General features: G+C 43.6%; 1 protein-coding gene across 20 annotated transcripts in view; it reads left to right on the top strand.

Annotated features, from left to right (window-relative positions):
* The window catches only part of spag9b (sperm associated antigen 9b), a 54818-nt gene extending 36233 nt beyond the window's left edge, over window positions 1-18585 (top strand). For 4 of the 20 annotated variants that reach the window (XM_036543875.1, XM_036543809.1, XM_036543900.1 and 1 more), the window contains 27 exons: window positions 1338-1548; window positions 1872-1965; window positions 2839-2960; window positions 3595-3606; window positions 4779-4836; window positions 5816-5968; window positions 6695-6746; window positions 7123-7253; window positions 7644-7700; window positions 7851-7853; window positions 9449-9622; window positions 9755-9884; window positions 10051-10143; window positions 10465-10632; window positions 11157-11328; window positions 11429-11665; window positions 12306-12510; window positions 12817-12939; window positions 14250-14330; window positions 14599-14666; window positions 14820-14968; window positions 15285-15456; window positions 15990-16103; window positions 16603-16641; window positions 17494-17670; window positions 17975-18118; window positions 18274-18585. In XM_036543875.1, the coding sequence (XP_036399768.1) occupies window positions 1338-1548; window positions 1872-1965; window positions 2839-2960; window positions 3595-3606; window positions 4779-4836; window positions 5816-5968; window positions 6695-6746; window positions 7123-7253; window positions 7644-7700; window positions 7851-7853; window positions 9449-9622; window positions 9755-9884; window positions 10051-10143; window positions 10465-10632; window positions 11157-11328; window positions 11429-11665; window positions 12306-12510; window positions 12817-12939; window positions 14250-14330; window positions 14599-14666; window positions 14820-14968; window positions 15285-15456; window positions 15990-16103; window positions 16603-16641; window positions 17494-17670; window positions 17975-18118; window positions 18274-18392 (3258 nt within the window). In that variant the 3' untranslated portion in view covers window positions 18393-18585. Of the gene's footprint in view, window positions 1-1337; window positions 1549-1871; window positions 1966-2838; window positions 2961-3594; window positions 3607-4778; window positions 4837-5815; window positions 5969-6694; window positions 6747-7122; window positions 7254-7643; window positions 7701-7850; window positions 7854-8295; window positions 8299-9448; window positions 9623-9754; window positions 9885-10050; window positions 10144-10464; window positions 10633-11156; window positions 11329-11428; window positions 11666-12305; window positions 12511-12816; window positions 12940-14249; window positions 14331-14598; window positions 14667-14819; window positions 14969-15284; window positions 15457-15989; window positions 16104-16602; window positions 16642-17493; window positions 17671-17974; window positions 18119-18273 lie in introns of all 20 variants that reach the window. The other 16 variants (XM_036543884.1, XM_036543851.1, XM_036543919.1 and 13 more) reach the window with 11 other exon arrangements.
* Window positions 18586-22127: the final 3542 nt, after the last annotated feature.

Below are 22127 nucleotides of genomic sequence, written 5' to 3'. Positions count from 1 at the left end.
GATTGTCATATTAAGTTCCCCACTAGTTGGCAAAGTACACTGACCATGTAGTAAAGTAACAGCACAACACAGCACCACCACACACAGGCTATTGATGCATTCACACAGGTGGCTCGCTACATCGTTACATACAATAATTACTCCACTAAACTATGAAAATGATGTTACATAGACAAATGGCTGCCACACAACCACACCGTTGTAACAATTACTAACGCAAAGAAAGACCAAATCAAGACTCACAAATTAAATGCACAACAACCAATGCTTAACAAATTCAAGAGAGACATTCAACAATCATTCAACAAGTGTGTGGAAACAAAATGCAACCAGTTCAATGAGATGCAACACTGTAGCAAAACCAGCAATAAAAATTAATTTTCACTCATCATTGACGCTCACTTGAAGACGAAATCCATCCTCCTGTCCTGGAGGTTCGTTATGTTTTCATTAGCATTATTAAGCTACTCATAGTTCTCGCTGCCGAATTTGCTTTATTTTTAATGTTAAATCGTTGTTTCCTCAAAGCTAAAATTAGCTAGAATTTTTCCAATCTCGTGTTCCAATCGCACCGGTGTTAGCATACGCGCTAAACGGCTGATCACACCGGAGTGGCCGCACACGCGGAAGGGTTAAGATGACCTGCTGTTTTTTGGTATTTTTGTGCAGCCTTAGTTAAACAGCTAAGATTCTCATAGCCTTTCCAATGAGCCTGTAAGCCAAGTGTATTGTTCCCAGTTGCTATAGAATACCCTGGATGGAGGATATTCTCCCCAGAGACTCCGTAGAAAATGATCTGATTGGTTGCATTTTCCCAACACAAAACCACTCAAATGTGCAGTGCATGGACAGAAAACAACAGAAACCAGTCAGCGCCGCATAACACTGTAATATTACAGATAGGGAACACAGAGACAATTTTTTATTTATTTTATTTATTCATGTTATTTAAATTTTATTTTTTATATTTTATAGAATTAATCAGGTACAGTACGTTTTTTATTTTTTCATCTGAGGATTGCAGGGCCTTCTCTGAATACCTTGAAGGCCCTGATGGTTCGCCACTGATATTTATACATGTCCCAGCATACCGTGCCTCTTCATACACACTGAGGCATAGGTTATAGTGGGCAATGGGTCTCTGCCTCCCTGATGTTGGATGAATGTTAATGTACTGTCATGTACCATCCAGACTCAATTTGGAGTGCCATGTTCTGGCTGAATTAACTGTTTCCTCAGTGTCAGGAGGTGTTGGTTTCAGCTCAGACTTCCCTGGCAGTTACCTGTGGCCACTCCCCTTGCGTGACTCTGTTATGGTGGTTGGGTTGTCTTTTCAGGATGAGCTGTCTGACGCCAGCCAGGGGGGCTCGAAGTCAGCTACCCCAATGTCCACTACCGCCTCGGATGTGGCCGTGTCCTCCGCGGACACGCCCCAGAAGGATGAGGCAGAGGGGCTAAACAAGAACCTGAATACCAGCAGCAGGAAGCCAGACAGCAGTAAGAACATTGAGGTGCAGGCAGCCCCAGGTACCAGTTCTGTCTCAATAGGTGAGGCCTGCATTGTCGGTCAGAGATGGCATCAAATTGCCTTTGATTCTTTTTCTAAGCCATTTTAAAGAAGTCAAAACCTTGTCCTGATTTCTGCACCTCTTTGTTGAATATTTTAAGAAAAGCACATTGGTTGAGGGCCACTGCACTTAGACTCGCATCATCTAAAGAGTTGACACTGTAATGATCAAATCATTGTATTTAATTATGTTTTTGTAAATATGAAATTGCTGCTGTAGATACATTAAAAACACCAGATCATGTACCTAACTATCATCAAATCTAGTAATCATTGCATTTGTACATTGTATGTTTTCCTTTAGGTTTATCTGAAAATGACCAGAAGTCTGAAGTGCAAGCTATTATCGAGTCCACACCTGAGCTTGACATGGACCTGAGTGGCTACAAAGGGTCCAGGTACAATATTACATTAACCTACATCTTTTCAAGTAGCAGGTGGTCAACAGTTTGATATTCATTGATTGGTCTTTATTACTATTGCTTATTAATAATTGGTATCAACTCTAAATGGAATTTGGAATAATGGCTTAATAGTACAGTTGACAAGTCCTGCACAGCAATTTTCTTTATGCATCATTGTAGTAAATGCAATGAGTAATGTCTGGTAGATTAGCAGAGCATAAGATGCACATTGCACCAGTACAGTCCCTTACTTAACAGTTACATTCAAGATCATGTTTTGGTGTAGTGCAGTCCATTATATACTGCTAAGTGTTTTTTTGTGCAGGCATGAGTTTAGAGGAGGTGCTGTGTATGTTTACTAGCCAGTCTTTACAGTGGGATACTGGACATTAATTATTAGATTTGTGCATCCATTATAGTGTAAAAGGTAATGCATCGCTGCAGCTGGCTAGCTAGTTAAGGCCAATGGTAAATTAAATGACAACAGTAGTTAGCTACAGTACCACATTAATTAGTGACGTGGCACATAGCACATTTCTGCAATTTCTTTTCCAATAGTCTCCTCACTCCTGCTGTACTGTCTCCATGGCCAGGGTTTCTTAGGCCTAAATCCTCATATTTCCAGTATCCCGTTTTAGAGTATCCATGACGATCAGTTCCCTCATTTCTGTTTTAAACCTTTATGGCCATTGAGTCATCTTAGCCCGGTTTTAGCTTTTTTATGACAGTGAGATCAATCTTCCCAGCTGTTTTGTGATCTCTGTGCACTAAATGTCTTCCCACTTCTGTCTCAGAATTAAGACGTTTAGAACGATTCCTACATTACAAAGGTTCTGTAAACTATCTCAATCATCTTCTTTGTTTTAGCACTCCCACAAAAGGTATTGAGAACATGGCGTTTGACCGCAACACAGAATCTCTTTTCGAGGAGCTGTCCTCTGCTGGCACAGACCTTATAGGGGATGTAGATGAAGGGGCGGACTTACTAGGTAAGAGCTTTTAACGGTGACCACAGCTAGTAAGGACGTGTGGGGAACTTACGCAAGCCATGAGTCTGAAATTAACTGAACATTAAATCAAGTGTGTCCTTTACTTTCTGTCCTGTTATCAAAGATACTGTTAGTCTTGATGGCCTTAAGCAAAGAAATTGTGGAACTTGAAATGCTGTATGGTAGGGCCTCATGCAGAGGCTGTGGAGTGTTTGTGTCACTTACCTCTTGTTTCCTTGCCCTTTGTGTCTCTTCTTTGCAAAGCTGCTGCTCCATCTCTTTGCACTAACATAGCCTATGTAGATACCATTCACTGGAAGTATGTAGTATTGCGGGCAGTAGAAACACACCCTGCATTCAGAATATGGCCGCAGGCTTGGAACCTTCCAGGATCTAGTTAGGATAAGTGTTTCAAGTGCTTGGTATAGTCTAGTTTCAAATTTGTGCTCCCAGCTGAATCAGAATCAGTTTTCCTTTTTGCATTTTACTCATGCCAAATTGCAGAGGTGCCAGTGAATTGTGCTGTATTATTTGACAAAAAAAGAACCCATTCTTAGGTAAATGCCCAGTGAATCTAACCAGGGTTTCTCTCTCCATGCTGTCTCCTGTCTTGGGCTTTTGTTCCTTCCCCCAGTGGAGTATTCTGGTGTGTATATCACTCATCCTCCCTTTCCTGTGCTCACCCCCTGTCTCTTAGAACTATCTCCCAACATGTCTTTCATGTTTGTACCTGCTGGTATTTTCACTCATTTTCATTACCCTTTTTTTAAAAACTTCTCTGCACGTTGACCTATCATTCAGCTGTGCCCAAACTAGATTTGGTTGACTGAAAAACAAACCAAAAACTGTTCATTGCCAAAATTTTGAAAAGGCTTTAACCACAGTGCTTTAGGTCACCATATACTCCATTTGAAACTGATAACATTGGGTAAATGTCTGACACAATAAATTATTAAAGTATGGGGGGAAATTCCATTACAATTATTCATGGGACCTTTCACACATTATAACAATGTGCTGGACTGATGACTCTCAACCTAAAGGTAAGGTGGTAACAAGTAATTCTTTTCATACAGCCAACTAAATGTGACTGAGGAAGGTTTTATTTGATGAATGTGGATTAATGTAAGGCAGCTCAGTAGCAAATCAAAGAGCCTGAAGTTGGGAGCAACAAAGTAATGAATGACCGTAGCATTAAATTTAAACTGCTGTGTGACTGTGTTCCGGTATGGGTCTTGTGACCTCAATCTCATGTGTTTTGCACCTATCTAAGAGACAGCAATCAAGATGGCAAGATTTTTTTCTTCTTGTTGTGTCTAGGTTTGCTTGTTTTTTTTAATTATTGTCTTGACATTCCTCCATCTGTACGAAGGAACTAACTTTGTGTAACTGTTCACCTCACAATTTACTTTGTGTGTGTAATTTCCCCCTCACTCTCCACCTGTTTCTTTTTTTCTGCTTGACATGGATTGCATGGCTTTTCAGACCTTAATTTCTTTGGTAAGACCTCACCTGCGTCTCATGCATATTTTCTCATGCTCTGTGCTCTCTAGGGGCAAGTCTACTCTGCATGTCTGCAAGAGGATTTTATGGGAATTTCTTCATTTTTTTTTTCCTGTGTTCCTGCATTCCTCTCTGACTCGACTGTGTTGCCCTGATATGTTGAAATTCAAAGGAGAAAAAGAAAGAGATCAGCCAGCTTGTTTGTAAAACAACAATGTTTGATGTTAAAACTCAATTTTGAACAGACCTGCAAATTTGCTGTTAAAAGATGAAGGATTGCCTGATTTGAGTTTCTGTTCTCATTCTCTTTTTCAGGTATGGGTCGTGAAGTAGAACATCTCATCCAGGAGAACACACAGCTATTGGAAACAAAGTAAGATCTGTAGATGTAAGAAATGTATGAGCTCCATACAATGATGTGTATAGTTAGACATTGGAAATGACGTTGCCCATCAGACTGAAGCGTAAAATAAACAGCAAAGGTGGTCAGTTCACAGAAGAGGGATTTATTTACATAAAGAAGCTAAGAGCATGGTAATGCATATTTGTCATTGTAGAGAATAAACTCCACATCGCTTCACTTAAAGCTGCAACCAGGCAATTATCAGCTGAGGCTAAAGCTAGCTGGTGATGGCATGATTGCTTTTACATCATTTTACCTGCAGCCAGTGCTGTGGTACATGTCACATGTTGAATGGTAACATTTGGCGAGACTGAGATCACTGAAGTCCTGTCCACTGAAGACTGTCTGCTGTCCAAGGCTGAGGTTTCCTAAAAAAAAAAAAAAAAAAAACTAGAGTCTGTCCTCCTCTGTTGTTTTCAGTTTTTGGCAATGGCAGTGTGCTTATTTTTCACCTCTTTATTTATCTCTAGTTTTTAGAGCGGAATATACTTGAAACAATGCCCTGTAGTTGTATAGCTTAGAGACTGCCCACAGCTCACTTGTAAGTAGGCCAGAACCAGTCACGCTAGTGAGACAAGGTAACATGGGCAGCATGTACAAAAAAAATGCAATTTACTTGGTGCTTGATTTAATTTTATAAGGCAGCAATGATTTTGAAGTGAAATAATAGACAATAAAAGTCTCAAAGCGACATAAAAACTCTGGAACACGTTCAAGGAGCTGGTTTCAATGGAGCAATCCATATGTACATACCCCACGCACATGGCAGTTTGTTTTACTCTCCCAAACCTTGACATAAGTTCAGAGCTCAAATCAATGCTAGTCTTATGCCTCACTGAGAATTACTGTATGATAATACACTGAATAAGACGCCGGAGGTACACTGTTTTAATTGAATGTGTGAAAGGAAATTGATCGGCCGCCCTTCTTTGTCTTTGATGTTGTGTAGGAACGCCCTGAATGTGGTTAAGAATGACCTGATTGCGCGGGTGGACGAGCTCTCTTGTGAGAAGGAGGTGCTGCAGGGCGAGCTGGATGTGGTGAAGCAGGCCAAGATCAAGCTGGAGGAGAAGAACAAGGAGCTGGAGGAGGAGCTGAAGAAGTGAGTTACCTGCTACTCAGGCCACACAGGAGTATGGGAGTTACTACAGTACAACTAAGAAGCTTAGAACTAACTATTCTTAATCTGAATTGGAGGAACATGCTGCTGTGGATTTGTATTGTTAGAAAGCAGGGATAAGGGGAGTGTATGCATGGGCGTATTTCAGTGCATCTGGAACAAAGCCCCAGCTGCCCGTGATGTTGTAGATACATCACATGGTAGCAAGTGGGAGGTAATCCTGCAGAGCACTTACGCACTTTGCTGCAACCAGCTCACTCTTCCTTCCGCTTTCACACAGTGAGCTGGACTCTATTGTAAATGCAATAAACCAAGATCTAACTAGCATAACACATTGTGGAATCTTTTTAAATTAGGGCCTGAATCTAATCAGAGTTGCTGTCTTCCTTTTGATTAAAAAGATAAATCCAGGATACCTTTTGATGTGACTTGACTTTTGGGTGGAATCACCAATCATTTGATAAGTAACACAGATGTTGGCTGCCCATTGTCATCTGTCATTTCAGACTTGTGTATGTGATGGGAGAGCCATGTGGACATTCTTTTGTTCCAGCTTACAATTTATTTTAAGATGCAGGAATTGTGCAACTGATTGTAATGGTCAGGAAGTTGCACAGTTTTATGGATCATCAAGGTGTGGGTCGTGCTGCTCTCCTGGTCTGTTGGGGTTTGTAAGTGTAGACTCAGATGTCTCCCTCTTTTTTTCAGGGTGCGGGCAGAGGTGGAGGAGGCCAAACAGAAATCTAAAGAAGATGATGATGTAAGTACATTCGCAAATGTATTAGAATTCTCAGATGACCCCAGTCCAAAGTGATTGGTCCAAATCTCATTCCCTCTCTGTCTGACTTTTTGTCGCTCAGCAGTTGTTGATTTGGTATCTTTGGGCAGCAGTGTAGAATAGTGGTAAGGAACAGGGCTCATAACCGAAACGTTGCTCATTCGATTCCCCGCTGGGGAGATCCATAAATGGATAACATGTAAAAATTGTAACCTATATAAGTCGCTCTGGATAAGAGCATCTGCTAAATGCCAGCAATGTAATGTAATGTAATTTGAACGCAATGGTTGTGATGAATGCTGATGCTGCTGTCTGATGATGCTGATTTCACGGGGCTGTGGCCTGTCCCCCTTTGCAGAGTGACGTCCCCACGGCACAGAGGAAGCGCTTCACGCGGGTGGAGATGGCCCGGGTCCTGATGGAGCGGAACCAGTACAAAGAGAGGCTGATGGAGCTGCAGGAGGCCGTCAGGTGGACGGAGATGATCCGGTGAGTGGGGAACACACACACACACACACACACACACACACACACACACGCATGGACATACAATGGATAATACAATAGTAACCAATCAAAGAGGAGAAACACTTCATCATTTCCATTATCCTGCATTACTTGATTAGACTTAGGATTCTATGTATCTGTGGGGACTGGTGTTAGTCCCACACTGTGTGTGTGTGTGTGTGGAGGCAAAGATTATCTAGAAGGACATTGTGTATTATCTCTGATGTAAGGTCAAAGAGGTCTACATTATGAGCCACTTGCTGCTTTTTGACAGGCGAATCTGAACCAAGTGGGAAATCAGTTATATCAATGCTCTGCTTTGATTTGAGTGTTGTACATTTTGAAAATTGTGTTGTTGTTTTTCCTCTCCAGAGCTTCGAGGGAAAATCCAGCCCTCTCTGAGAAGAAGAAGTCTAGTATCTGGCAGTTGTAAGCAATTCCCCCACAACTCACACAAATCAAACGTTGTAAACATTCATGTTGTAGGTTAATGCTGGTTTGGTGGTTATTCAATCTGTTCTCCCTTTCCTTTTGTTTTTGTCTTTTTGTTTCATTTTATTTCCTTTTTTTGGTCTCCAGGATGTAGGTAAAACTTTATAACGATCATAATTCCTCTGTTGCACTTGGTCTGATCCTAAAAGCATGGATTACTGGGTTTGGGAATGGCTTCTTTTTGGAATTCTTTGATAGCCAAAGTGTTTTGAATGGAAATCCAATGAGAAACCAAGTTCAGTGGAATCTCCCTTATTCAATCCTAATGTGTCTCAGTAGGATTTGGAGTGAATAATTTTAAGAATGATGTTCCGTGCAATATTCATTCCTTACGTTTCCCATAAAAAGTGCCACTCCCTTTGCTTGGTATTCCTTGATTGAATTACATTATCAACAGGAATGGTTATGTTGTGGCCTTTCTTTTTTGACGTCTCATTTTTGCATCTTTTGTAAAAAACGGTTTTATTCTCCTGCTCTTCGTTCCCCTGTTTCCTCCTTACACTCTGCCTCATGTTGTCCTGTCTGTTTGCAGAAGGTGCGTGGGAGGGGATAGAGTCTTTTTGTCTTGTGGAGTTGTGTTTAGCGGTTGCATTTACGTTTTGTATACAAAAGCGTTGGCTTTGATTGCAGGTCAAAAAGGGTTAAATGTTCGTGTTCTAGTGAGGTTTTTTTGGTCGGACACTGAATTAGTTTTGAGTCATCTGTTTGTCGTTGGTACGGGCTATATTAGCTTCTTGGTCGTAGAATAGTCGGTCAGAACCAGATTAGTCTTAAGGCCATTAAAACATTCAGACATACATTTTTCATGTGAAATGATATTGATATATGATTGTCTACTGACTTTGTTTGACCAAACAAACGTGTATTTTAGGTATAGGGTATAAGGTATATACTGTAATGTATATGCCTTGTATATATTAATTATATCAGAAGTTTTAAACATGGTGCATATGTAGTGCAGGGAGTGATAAGGTTTTCTTGTTGCCATTTCAATGAGAGGAAATTGCCATTGCAAGTGGGAAACAGCCACGGGATCTGAATGACAGTGTGTAATGTAGGCCTGTTGTGAAAAGCGTAAGCTTGCTGCACAGGTTAGAATGGCATGAGCCTTTGGTGCATCTGATCAGTGATGAAGGCTACATTAGCAGTAGCTTCGCGTGTGGAGGCTGATGTTTTTCCCAGTTCTACTGTGTCAGCACGTTGCTTTGGCAGGTTGCTCTTTTGCTTTGGCACCTATTTTGCTTGATGGCCACAGAAAAAGAGGATTTATTTTACGGACTTCTTCATTTCAAATTGGGGAATTGTGGTGACTAACAGCCTTGTTCATTTTGGGGTACACTCTTTTCCATCTCACTTTGCGTTGTTTGAAGGGAATGTGTTTGCATCATGGAGGCTTTCTTGATTTCCTGCTCCTCTTATTGGCACGTCTCACCTATTTCAGGACTCAATCCACCAGCCAGTGACACATGGTGCTTTAATTTAGTGACACTCCCAGAACAGTAATTGGAGAATGGGTGGGCGGTTATTGATGACTGGGTGAGTGCTGATGTGGTGAGGGCCCGGTGTAGGTGATGGAGGGCGAGGTTGTTGCTGTGGGCGTGCTGTGTGGGAGGGCCGCTGACCCCGCTCTGCTGCTTGTGTCTGCATTTCTATTAGTCTTTCTGTCTCGTCTCTCCCCACCCCAGTTTCAGCCGGCTCTTTAGCTCCTCCAGCAACACGGCCAAGAAGCCGGAGGCCCCCGTCAACGTCAAATACAACGCGCCGACCTCCAACATCACCCCCTCGGTGAAGAAGAGAAGCAGCACTTTATCTCAGCTCCCCAGCGACAAATCAAAAGCATTCGACTTTCTCAATGAAGAGTGAGTGAGACGCTGTCGGTCTCCAATCAACAACGCATCACCCCCCCCCACCCCCCCCCCCCCAGGGCCAGTGCACGGACTGAATGACACCACATGGTTTAAACTGTTCTCTGTTCTTTCTCCTGTGCTTAGAGTGGACTCAGGTAGCTTGGTGTCACGCAGAGAGCAGAAGAGAGCACAGTACAGACAGGTGAAAGCGCACGTGCAGAAGGAGGATGGGAGAGTGCAGGCCTATGGCTGGAGCCTGCCTCAGAAATACAAGGTCAGTGTGTGGTTTTCTGGCTTTTGTCCATTCTGTGGTATCCTTGCTGCTAGCACATTTGCTCATTTCCTTCTATCTTCTAAGCTGTCCCAGCTGCCCCTGCTACAGTAAGACAATGGTAAACACAGCCTATCCTTATGCCTCTCCCCTGTCGACTGTCACTCAGGTTGCCAATGGTGGACAGGCAGAGAGCAAGATGAAGAATTTGCCTGTGCCTGTGTACCTGAGGCCCTTGGATGAGAAAGATGCTTCTATGAAGGTGAGAAGACTTTCATACAGGTGTCTGATGATGTCCTCATTCCGTTATCTTAACCTACATCATTAGGTGCAAGCCCTGATCAGTGACTCCTTCCCTTGTACAGCTTGTGGTGTACGTAGTACACCAAAATCTTCAGTTTAGAAGTCTGTTAAGATGTGCATGTAAAATCTGGTCAAAACTTGGCTGGATGTTAGGTACTAATGATGTAGGATCCATCCTTAGAGGAGGTGTAGCTCTGTGCAAGATGATAATGAGGACTGAAGATGCAGTGATTGCCTTGGTCAGGTGAGCAGTGCTGAGTTTGTGCATGTTTTTGCCCAGCTGTGGTGCGCCGCTGGTGTAAACCTGTCAGGGGGGAAGACCCGTGATGGGGGCTCCATTGTGGGGGCCAGTGTCTTCTACAACGATGTGACTGGAACTGAGAGCGAGGGCCACAGGCAGAAGAAAGGCTCTCAAAGCAGCCTGGATCGACTTGAGCAGGAACTCAAGGTGACCTTTTGCATTCGCACAGCTTCGGCAGAGCATGTAGCTGTTCTGCTTTCTTACGTTTAAAAGCAGGAGTCGGTTACAGATGTTTGAAAATGTAACCGGTGTTTGTGATTGATACGGCAGTGTATCACAGTGATAAAGAGCAGGGCTGGTAACCGAAAGGTTGCTGGTTCGATCCCCCACTGGGACAGTGCTGTTGTGCCTTTGGGCAAGGTACTTAACTCACAGTTCCCCCAGGAAATATCCAGTTATATGAATGGATAACGTGTAAAAATTCTAACCTATGTCAGTTGCTCCGGGATAAGAGCATCTGCTACATGCCAATAATGTAATGTAATGATACAGATGTTTGAAAAAAGGAATTAACCATGGCTGGATTGGTGCATTGGTGTGAGCAGCTTCTCTTGTGCCCATATGATTGAGGGGCTGTCTCAGCAAGTGGCCCTTTGGCTGGAAAGGACATGAATGCTGCTGAGAGGTGGAATGGTTTTCACTGGTGCGATGGTGTGTGCGGATCGCTGCAGGAGCAGGAGAAGGAGCTGCGGCAGCAAGAGGAACTGTCCAGCCTGGTGTGGATCTGCACCAGCACCCACGCCACCACCAAAGTCATCGTCATCGACGCCAACCAGCCCGGCAACATCCTGGAGAACTTCTTTGTCTGCAACTCCCACGTGCTCTGCATCGCCAGTGTGCCAGGTCTGATTACTTCCAAGGCGCTCTGTGATTTATACATCAGAGCAGCTTTGTATAGAGCTCAGTTGGTAATTGTGTGTGTGTGTATGTGTGTGTATGCCAGGTGCCCGGGAGACAGACTACCCCGCGGGAGAAGAGGTTCCCCAGGAGGCGGAGTCAGGGCAGGGTGACAACGCGTCTCTAACTGGCAGTGTGGCCAGTAACAGCTCGGCGGGCAGCGACAGCATGCTGGGAGGGATCACCGTGGTGGGCTGCACCGCCGACGGGGCGGCCGCCATCCCCCAGACGGTCTGCACGGCGGTCAGCGCGACCTCGGAGTCCTCCGCTCAGGCAGGCACAGGTAACACATGCCGCTCTCCCTCTCCCCTCTCTGTGTGTGTGTCTGTGTGCTCCACCGGCTCCCTGTAGCTGCCCGCATCAGGTGCAAGGCCTTGCTGCTTGCGCTCAGATCAGCCAACAAAGCTGCATATGTTCCCTCCTGACCACTATGCTCTGCTACCGAGCATCATCTGGTGGTCCCATCACATCCCAGCACAAAATTACTATCCAGAACTTTCTCTACTGTTGTCCCCCGATGGTGCAATGACCATCTACACGTCATCCATTCTGTCGAATCCCTCACTATTTTTAAGAAACATCTGAAGACACAGCTCTTCTGCACTCACCTGATCACCTGAATCACTACTACCTAATGCAATTTCTTATGTCCTAAACTATATTTTACATTAAGAAAAAAATAATGGTTTAATGCACTCGTGTCTCTACCAGCTAACCTGTACCTTGTCTGGCCAACTATTCAAACTTGTAGCACTTCTATTATTGTGACTCCAAGTATGGCTTTTGCTTGTGTGCCTCACTTGTAAGTCGCATTGGATAGAAGTGTCTGTCAAATGAGTAAATGTAAACGTAATGTAAAATGCTCCACCCTGGGGCTCCAGCACAGTGTAAACCGTTATCACCGCGCCCTCACCTTCCTGCAGGGGAACCGTCTGCAGAGCCTGGCCCCACTGAAGACGGCGTCCCCACCGCGGAGGAGGCCACCGAGGCCACAGAGGCCAGTGCGGGGACTGCCGAAGAGGGCGAGGGGCTGGACGTCACCCAGCCGGGCATCTACACAGAGCACGTTTTCACCGACCCCCTGGGGGTGCAGAACACACCGGACTCCCCGCCGGCATATCCACGAGGGTACATTGTGCTCTCATACACACACGCACAAGCACACACATATACAGCAGCAGCAGCAGCAGCCAGAAGAATGACATTCTTTCACTTCATTCTCTTCTGTCTCATTTAAAACAGCAGATAGGGACTGAAGATGGGCCTTTCATTTTATTATGATGAGAAAATGGGTTTTTTATTAGTTTAACACTGCATCAATAAATATCAGTAAAATGTTAAGAGTCAGCAAAGCCAGTGGAAAAATACTGCACATTGAAAAAGAGAAAGTGTAATGTTTATGGCTCCGCTTTCTCACTGGTGTCCTTCTCGCAGGGAGTCTGACCTGGTCAAGGACGGGGTGACGTCCCTCCCGGACGAGCAGGACCTGATGAGGGAAGAGGCGCAGAAGATGAGCAGCGTCCTGCCCACCATGTGGCTCGGGGCCCAGAACGGATGGTGAGGGAGATGTTAGTCATTACATCATCATTGCAATTAAGTTACCTCACATTCCAGACTGTATGATGTCACAGATAGATAGCTGATGATAAACGGTTGCAGTCATATATTGCAGACATCACACCTTTCACTCAACCTTGACCTCTAGTGGTGAAACATTTCCACTGTGCCTTTGACGCATGGTCCTTCAGAGTGAAATGCAGTCCCCTCAGTGAGGGAAGGTAGCTCACAGACCATAATATAAAGTGATACATAGTGATAACTGTAATTTGATCACACAAATTGTCTCAAATGTGATCACAGCCTGGCACTGAGTTGGTATAATCACACATTGGTTGGTTTAAGTAAGCCAGTTAGAGGTGTGGTGTTGCGCTGTTGATGAACTCGGGTAGCCTTATTGGTGCAATTACCTAATTTAGACCCAGTGTAAAGTAGTATGGTGCAGAGTGCAAAGCAGGACAACACCTCAAATAAACACAGCAAGTCAGAGGAGACTGTGGTGAAGAGGAGCTCCCTCCAGTGGAGGAATGAGGCCCTACAAGAGGGAACCCTTAGAGGAAACCTGACTGGAGAGGCTTGTTTGTGCCTCTCGGGCTGCCAGCATGTCCAGCCTTCATACACTCTCTTTCATGCACATGGCTGGTCTGGAGCCAGGACTGTAACCTTTGACCCCTTCCCTTCCAATCCCAGATGGAATCCTCTGCTGCTTTGGAAGCAAAGAGTAACAGAACATGGCAGTTTTTGGAGTTGGAACCATATGATAATGTCAGAAGGAGAGCAAAGCAAAGAGTAGCAAAGGAGTGGAGCTGCATTAGTTTATCTTCTGCAGTTCATTCACATCACAATTGCAGCTGCAGACAGCATTTTGGTTTTTTCTCTGATAATAGGCAGACATGGACATGTACCATGAAATTACCCAAGATGTCTTGCATTAACAATGACTAATGACCCAGACTAATTCTGGAGGCCACCGTGAAGGGTCACTCTGCTCTCATCATGTAGCTTGTTATTTTTCTGTTCTGACTGTTGCCTTTTTTCATAAAAAGCAGGATTACTAATCTCGTAACATTTATGCATATCGTGGTGTCCTTTACTCCACAGGGGAAATGAATGATAACAATATTGGTTATATATCTTAAAATTATTACGATTGTAGCTTTGAGTGATCTCTGCTAACTTTTTGTGTTTTTTTTTCTTGTCAATATTTAAAGAATGTATTCATCCCCATCAAACACCAACAAAGTTTCACTGTGACCTCTGAATGTCACGTGTCCTTGTGTTTTCAACCCCGGTTTTCTGGTCTCTTCCAGTGTGTACGTCCACTCTTCAGTCGCTCAGTGGAGGAAGTGCCTCCATTCCATAAAGCTGAAGGACTCCATTCTTGGCATTGTGTGAGTACAGCGGCTCTTGTGCAGAGTTGCTTTTGGATAGGAGTTTGAAAAGATGAGAAAATTATATGGAAAACTGATTCCTATTCCAGTCTGTAAAAGAATATAGTAGTATTTGGACATTGGAAAATTGATTTCTGAAGTGTTCATTAAGAGATCTTACTGTACCGAAGCTGTTGCTCCAGTTTATCATTTACATAGCAGTGAGATACATTGCGCTCATCGTAACATGCTAATTGCATATTTGTCCTTTTTCTCTTCTGTCTTGTAGCCATGTTAAAGGACGAGTCTTGGTGGCCCTGGCGGATGGAACACTGGCCATCTTCCACAGAGGCATAGGTAAGACACTGCCTAAAAGGAAGGAGGTGGCTGCACTCCCACTAAGAGTGACTGTGAAACACACCTTTTATCTTGCAGTACCCAGAAACTGACCATTCCTCTTATTCGTGATAGTTTGGTGTGTGATCCCTTTTTCTCTGTCCCACCATACAGATGGACAGTGGGACCTGACCAATTACCACCTGCTGGACCTGGGTCGCCCGCACCACTCCATCCGTTGCATGACGGTGGTGCACGACAAGGTGTGGTGCGGCTACAGGAACAAGATATATGTGGTCCAGCCCAAAGCCATGAAGATTGAGGTGAGTGAGGGTAGGAGAAACAGGATAAAAGGTTGGTAGATGCTGTGTTTACTGGCAAAACTCCATTCTGGCAAAAATCTAGTCTTGCTATTTGTGAGTTTTTTAGTGATTTTAGAAGTTTTAGGATGTTGGCTTGAACATTTTACAGCTCGTATTTAGATGTACAGATCCCAGCAGTTGCTTTACTTGAACACAGCGTTTTTCTACACATCTGAGAAGAACAACACTTCTCCATACTCGCGTTCACAAGTGGGTGCATGTATACTGGCAGCAGAATGTAAGTTTATGACCACCCCTTCGTATTTCTGCCTTGCAGAAATCCTTTGATGCTCACCCGCGAAAGGAGAGCCAGGTGCGTCAGCTGGCCTGTGTAGGAGACGGCATATGGGTGTCGATTCGGCTGGACTCCACGCTGCGGCTATTCCATGCCCACACTTACCAGCACTTACAGGACGTGGACATTGAACCTTATGTCAGCAAGATGCTAGGTACGGAGTGCTTATTATTTCACTCGTGTCCTTGTGTGCACTCACATTTAGCAATGGTACAGCATATTTCCTAATGCATCTCAGGTGGTGTCTTTCAATGTGTTGGTATTTCATCTATACAGTTACATTGGCAGTCAAGACTTGTTTAGATGGGGGGCCCACCTCTCCAGATCACAGTGTATTGTCAGATGCAGATTAGCGTTCTCTTGTGATGTTCATGCTGAAAAGAGATATAGGTGCCACCTATAAATGTTAAACGTTATGTTAAAGGTATCCAGTTTATTGCATTTACAGTTGTATGGTTAGTAGTTCCCTGAGGGCAGCTGTGAGAAGTTGTCAAAGAATCATTATAAAAGTAGCACTCCATATATTTGAAATAAAATTTTCCTTTTGAATTTTCCTCTGCTTAAAGAGGTAGTAAATGATTATGGATAGAGTGCTTCATATGGCCATAACGAACATGGCCAGTTGTTTTGTCTTAGAGTGTGTCCTTTGGCTTTTTTTATATGAGTTCTCCACTGTGTTCCTCCCAGGCACTGGTAAACTAGGGTTCTCTTTTGTGCGGATTACGGCGCTGATGGTGTCCTGTAACCGCCTGTGGGTTGGAACTGGGAACGGTGTCATCATCTCAATCCCCCTAACAGAAAGTAAGCACACATTCTTTCTTTCATTTGTTCTTGTTCCTCACTGAATAACAGAAGCTGTTCAGTTACCCAGTAGTTTTATTTACGAAAAGCACTACACTTCATTTGTGACCATGGCTTTTGTGTGTAAACACATCATTCTTGCACGATAGATAGTCTCACAAAGGAATTCTGACAAACACCGTTTCTGTTTTTGTTTGGTTGGGGATGTTGTGGTCGCTTGTCATTACATCGTGTATATACTCGTGATCAGTGTCTCCACCAATATACCTTCTTGCCCCTTAGCTCCCTGCAAAGAAGTAGTCAGTGACAGAGTAGTCCAGTTCCTCCAGAGGCTAACAGAGATGAGAGCATTTCCCTTTAAGGGAGGAGACCAGTGTTCTGGTTCAGAGGAGCTATAACAAACGTTAGGTGTGAGGAGCACTGAGGTCTCATTGCCTCTTCCTCCCCTTCCCCCCCACACCTGTCTGCTCTCCCTCTTCTTCTCACTCTCTTATTCAAGCTGTAATTCTTCAGCAGGGAAGCTTTCTGGGCCTGAGGGGTAAGTCCTAACCACAACCCAACCCTACTGAACCTCTCTGAGCCCCTTAACCTCTTCCTCACTTTCCCCCCCTTTCCCTCTCTGACTCTCTTTCTCTCTCTGTCTTCTCGTGGTCTCATCTTCTCTCTTTTCTGAGGCTGCTCAAGGCCTTTCACTGCTGTTCCCTCCCTTTGACTCCTACCCTTCATTTTCTTATTTCAATTTTCAGCAGTTAACACATTCCAGCAGGATTGGTTTTGCTGAAAGGCCACAAACTGTCTGAGCAGTTTGTGCATTGTTTCCTGATCCATCGCTTATCAGACTCTGTTCAGTTTGTGCAGCAGCGTTCATCACTCACCGCCTCTCCGGATCGCCTCCTGATTCAGCTTCCTCTTTCTGTTGTTGCATTTTTATCTCATAAGCACTTTTTTTTACCCCTCTATGATTTACTCTTCTACCAGTCAGCCTGCCTTATCTAGGAGTGGAGCAGTCGTGCAGTGAGGAGAAGGAGCTTTGACTGAATGCACTCTATCTCTCTCTCTCTCTCTCTCTCTCTGGGGTCAGAGGTCATCTCCACAGCGACTGTGCCTGTGGCATGCTTCATCGCATTATTGAGTTTGCGTTATTAGCATGCATCCCTTCTGTTGCTGATTTGACCTTCAGTTCACCGTTGTCTGCCATGGTTTGAGAAGTGTCAGCACTGCCACTCTTGTGTTTAAGGCCTCTCACATTCGCTTGGGCTGTGAGACTGGCTTGCAAACCACTTGTTATGTGATTCCCTGTAAATAAACAGAATAACACATGGTGGAGAGGTCTCTTTGAAGAAGGCACTTTACTAACCTATTATTTTTTTTCCCCCCTCCCAAAATAAAGCTAATAAGATCACCACAGGTACGGCAAATCGGCCAGGCAGCGTGATCCGGGTCTATGGGGATGAAAACAGTGATAAGGTGACGCCAGGCACCTATGTTCCCTTTTGCTCCATGGCACACGCACAGCTCTGTTTCCACGGGCACAGGGATGCAGTGAAGTTCTTTGCCGCCGTTCCAGGTAAGCCTCTGTCTGCGGCGACACAGGTTGAGCTCTATGCACAGCGTTGCCTAAAGAAAGCGTGTAACCTATGATGGTTGGAGCCAAACATTATTTCTGCCATCTCAGAACATACGTTTGGTCACAGCAGTTCAATAAAACGGAATTCAGCTCATGCTGTAAGTGCTACATTTAAGTGTTTGGTTTTGGTAAATAATGTTATCTGTTATGAAAAGTCCCATCCCCTGGCTGAGGCTACCTGTACGTGCGGTGTTCTTCCACTTTGACCTGCATCTGTGCTTGTGTCCCTTGCCTGTGCTAACAGGTCAGGTGATCCCTTCTGCTGGCGCTGGGGGTGAGGCTGGGTCTGACAAGCCTGGCGCAGCATCCTCGGACCCTCCGGCTCAGGAGATGGCGAAGTCCGTCCTGGTGATGAGCGGAGGGGAGGGTTACATTGACTTCAGAATGGGTAAGGGAACCAGTCGGCCATTTGGAGAAGTGATCACGTATTGGTAGCTTCCCAAATTACATTAACAATGAGAACAAACCAATCAACTGTCAGAATTGATAGGCCTGCCTCCGCCTGAAATGAAGCCTAAAGAGAAGGATGGCCTTTGTCCTCAGGGGATGAGGGGGGCGAGACGGAGGATATGGACGAGCCCACGCTGAAACTGCAGCCCTTCCTGGCCAAAGCCGAGCGCAGCCACCTCATAGTGTGGCAGGTCATGACCGGCGACGAGTGAATCCAGCCTCTCTCACGCAGTGCCATGCGGATGCCCAAGGAAGACCGACACAGCCCACAGAGAGCTCTTCTCTATTACAAACTCCTGCATGTTTTTTTTTTTTTTTTTTTTGCTTTTTTTGTCCTTTTCATTTGAGTATTTTTTAATTCCAGGCAATTTGAATGATTGTTGCTATCATATTATACTGGTATTATTATTGATAAAATAACTTCAATATTTTAGTTTTCTTGTTTTCCCTCTTCTTCTGATTATTATTACTACTATAATTATTATTGCACCAGTGTGTTTGATAGAATTTTCACTATGTATCCAGTGTCCAGACACTAGCAGAGGAGGGTGAGTGGTGCAAAGAACACTTGACGTTGTTTGGTTGAAGTCCGCTGCTTCTCTCTCTCCGCTGCGGCTGGGTGACGTGCAGACACTAACCCTTCTCCGCTCTCTGCAGATGGATTACAGCACATTCAGCACTGCAGGCCTGTGTACTGTGCAAGAGGGGCTGCTCAACCCTGCTCTTGGCACGCTGCGGCATCTGCAGGCTTTTCATTCGGGTCGGGCACTCGTCCACCCCTCATTTAAACTTTGTCTTGATTTATCCACTTTTTACTACCCTGTCCATTTTTTTACGAGAGTGATAAAGGCTAACTGGAATGTGTACCGGACTGCATCCCTCCAGGACAGGAGTTGAATAGCTCCGCTGTATAATGATAACGTACTGACACGACAACCAAATTCGCCTGTACTTTTTCACTATCCACTTTCAGCGCAGAGACTGGACAAATCATTTGTGAGGTTTAGTGTAATTTGATTCAAGCAAATAAATAACCAGGGCACCTTATTGTAGTTTTGTAAAGGATGACAGAGAATGCGAGTCCCTTATGTGTTTTTTTTTCCCCCTTCCAAGAAACGGTTTTGGATTGTGTGCAAGATGTTTTACGGAAGTGTCAGCGTTCTGTGCAGTTGTACATGTGTCCACTGTGACTGTGTTAGTGTTTGAAATCCAGACGTTTTAGAATATCTTTTTAATTTGTAGTGGCTACCATGGGTGCGGACAATGTATGTACAGTTCCAGCACCCTCTTGAGGAGTAGTTTCAAATAGCCAAGCCTGAGTTTTAGGTGAAAGTATGCCTGCATCGTGAAGTCATTTTCTAGTTTCTGAGCTGCTGTCTTATGGTCGGCCATTTTCCTTTAGGTCTTCCTACGAGCTAGAGCTTGCAGACACTTTAAAAGTAATATAGGCTGCCTTAGTTTCAAAAGTACACAGTTCTGCTATAATATGCTAACTGTTCCAAGGAACAATGTTTTTATTTACATTGATGTATGACAGAGTATTTATTTATGTGTGTGTTACACAATTACCAAAGGAAAAAAAAATTGAGAGAAGGAAAAAAAAAGTTAAACAGCCTCACTAGTTACCTTTAACACACTGCCTTTTTGCGGTATTCTTGGCCCTATAGCTTAAGAGTTAGACATCTAAGTAGAGAGTGCATCACTAGTCATTGTTATATGATTACTAAACAGGTATATTTATAAGTCTTCATCTCTGCAAATCAATTGAAAATATTTGCTTGCCAGGGATATGAAAGAACGTAGCAAAGTACGCTGCACCTCAGATTTTGTACACTTCTAGTGAATGTTTTCATTAATGAAAGCGATTCCTCTGATTTAATGTGTTGATATCGATGCGTTCTGAAACTTTTAAGCCTCTTTTTTATGGTCTGTAATTTTTTTGTACGTTTGTCTTTTAGACTCTTTAATCTGTGTTTTAATGGCCTCTGTAACTTGAAAGCAGAACTTGCTGACTTTAAACTAGTGTTTGTGCTGAAAAACTGTGGGGGGGGGACGCTTCATCTTTTTTTCTCCAGGAGAAAAAAAAACTTCATATCGCAGTGTAGCCATTTCAGTATTTATTTCTATGAATGAGCCTTTGTGGTTCAGAATGTAACTTTGTACATGAAATTATATATATACATTATATATATATATAAATATGTATATGAAACATAAGTGGCTGGGGGTTTATTGTTGATGGTGATTGTTAAAAGTAATATAATGACAATGAGAGCGGTTGATTTTGAAATAACACACTAATTTACTAAGCTATGCACATTTTTAAAAATCACAGCGGTGTATTGTGTTTCAGATCCATCTGTTGTTGCCACCATTTTGAGGGTGGGCGGAGCTGTGGAAGGGGTGCATTCCTTATACCCCACAGGATGTCCTGCTCTGTGGGGGTGACAGTTCTGGCTAGCAGGAGGGACACAGTCTCCACTCTCTTGTTGCCATGACTGCGGTTTCTCCTTGTAGGTGTGCGCTTCTACCAGCATCTTAGCCTTATTTTTTTAACAATCTATTAAACTGAATTTCATGGGGAATTGCAGTGTCCTTGCATCATTCATCTGTCTTTCTATCAGTTTTATATGTGTATGTATGTGAGTATGTGTATGTGTGTGTGCATGTCACACTTGTCAACACTTGATCATTAAAAACAATTAGTCACTGCTATTAATCCAGTTTTATTTGCTTTATATTTCTGTATCTGTGAAGCAGCAATACTTTTAATTCCCAAGCTGCAATCTCATAGTTCAGAGTGCCCCACACAGCATTAATAGTATTGCATATCTGACTGGTTCTTCTTGGTTCGTCAAGATCCTTCTACTGTTTTGTTCACCATAGCCATTTGTTCATTTAAAGTAAAATGTTTGTGGCTACCTTACAGGAAAATGTAGGTTCCTTGAACCCGAGCTCTAAACTTCTAAAATTCACAAGTGGGAATAATAGCGAGGAGAATGACTGTGTCTAAGTCAGTGTTTAGAACTGCAGTCACTTCCTTATATTTTAGAACTTTTGACAAAATACTGTTGGGGCCATTCAGAAAGTCTCATTCACTGTCACCAGAGCATATATGATCTGGAGGAATATTTATTAAACTGCACAGAATACTACACTATTCATTTGAATGTGTTCCCGCATTTAATGAACTCCAGTGATGGATCAGCATTCTTTAATGGTTTTGTCAAATAACAGTTGCTAAAACGGAGGACAGCATAATTAAATTATGATGCTCAGAAAACAAATCTGATTCTAATTCAATGAACTAATGAACATTTCACTAAACATACTGTGTGTTTCTATGATTCCCTGGGCTAGGCTCTCATTTTTGCCCAAATGGAGGAAGAAACCATGCCTTCAAACTGTGTTTGCTGGGGTAATGAAATGAAGCCCTTTAAAACAAAGCAAAGACCAATTAAAACGAAGTACTACATGAACCTTGCTTTTGCAGTTTTCGTGTTCAAAACATGGGACTATAAGAGATTAATAATGAGTGGACCATTCACCCAACCTTGGTTCTTCATTGTCACCCTGCCACCAAATATTAGGCAGTCCTGGGATAATGCTCCTGGTGTTGTTGACCTGTATCTTGCTCTTGGACAACCTAGATGGTAGGAATATTTCACTGTGCCTCTTCACCACAAAGAACACTAGGAACAATATGAACCCTCCAGGATGGCAGGAGGGAAGTGAATGAAAGAGAAAGAAGCTTTCTGGATGGAAGTAAGGAAGATGCCAAATTTTCAAGAAGGATTTGAAAGATATCTTTTGGCGCAATGAAATCTGCTTCATTTTTTCAGGATACAGTGAAAATTAAGAGGTGGTCAAATTCAGGGCCTGTTTTATGCTTGCAATGAGAAGTGATTGTTCGCTGTACTGTTAAGTAACACTCGATAAGATTCTCA

The sequence above is a fragment of the Megalops cyprinoides genome, chromosome 1 (genome assembly GCF_013368585.1).
Source record: "Megalops cyprinoides isolate fMegCyp1 chromosome 1, fMegCyp1.pri, whole genome shotgun sequence".
Taxonomy (NCBI): Eukaryota; Metazoa; Chordata; class Actinopteri; order Elopiformes; family Megalopidae; genus Megalops; species Megalops cyprinoides.
Note: the sequence above shows the minus strand (reverse complement) of the source record. Positions and strands in the feature narration are given on the sequence as shown.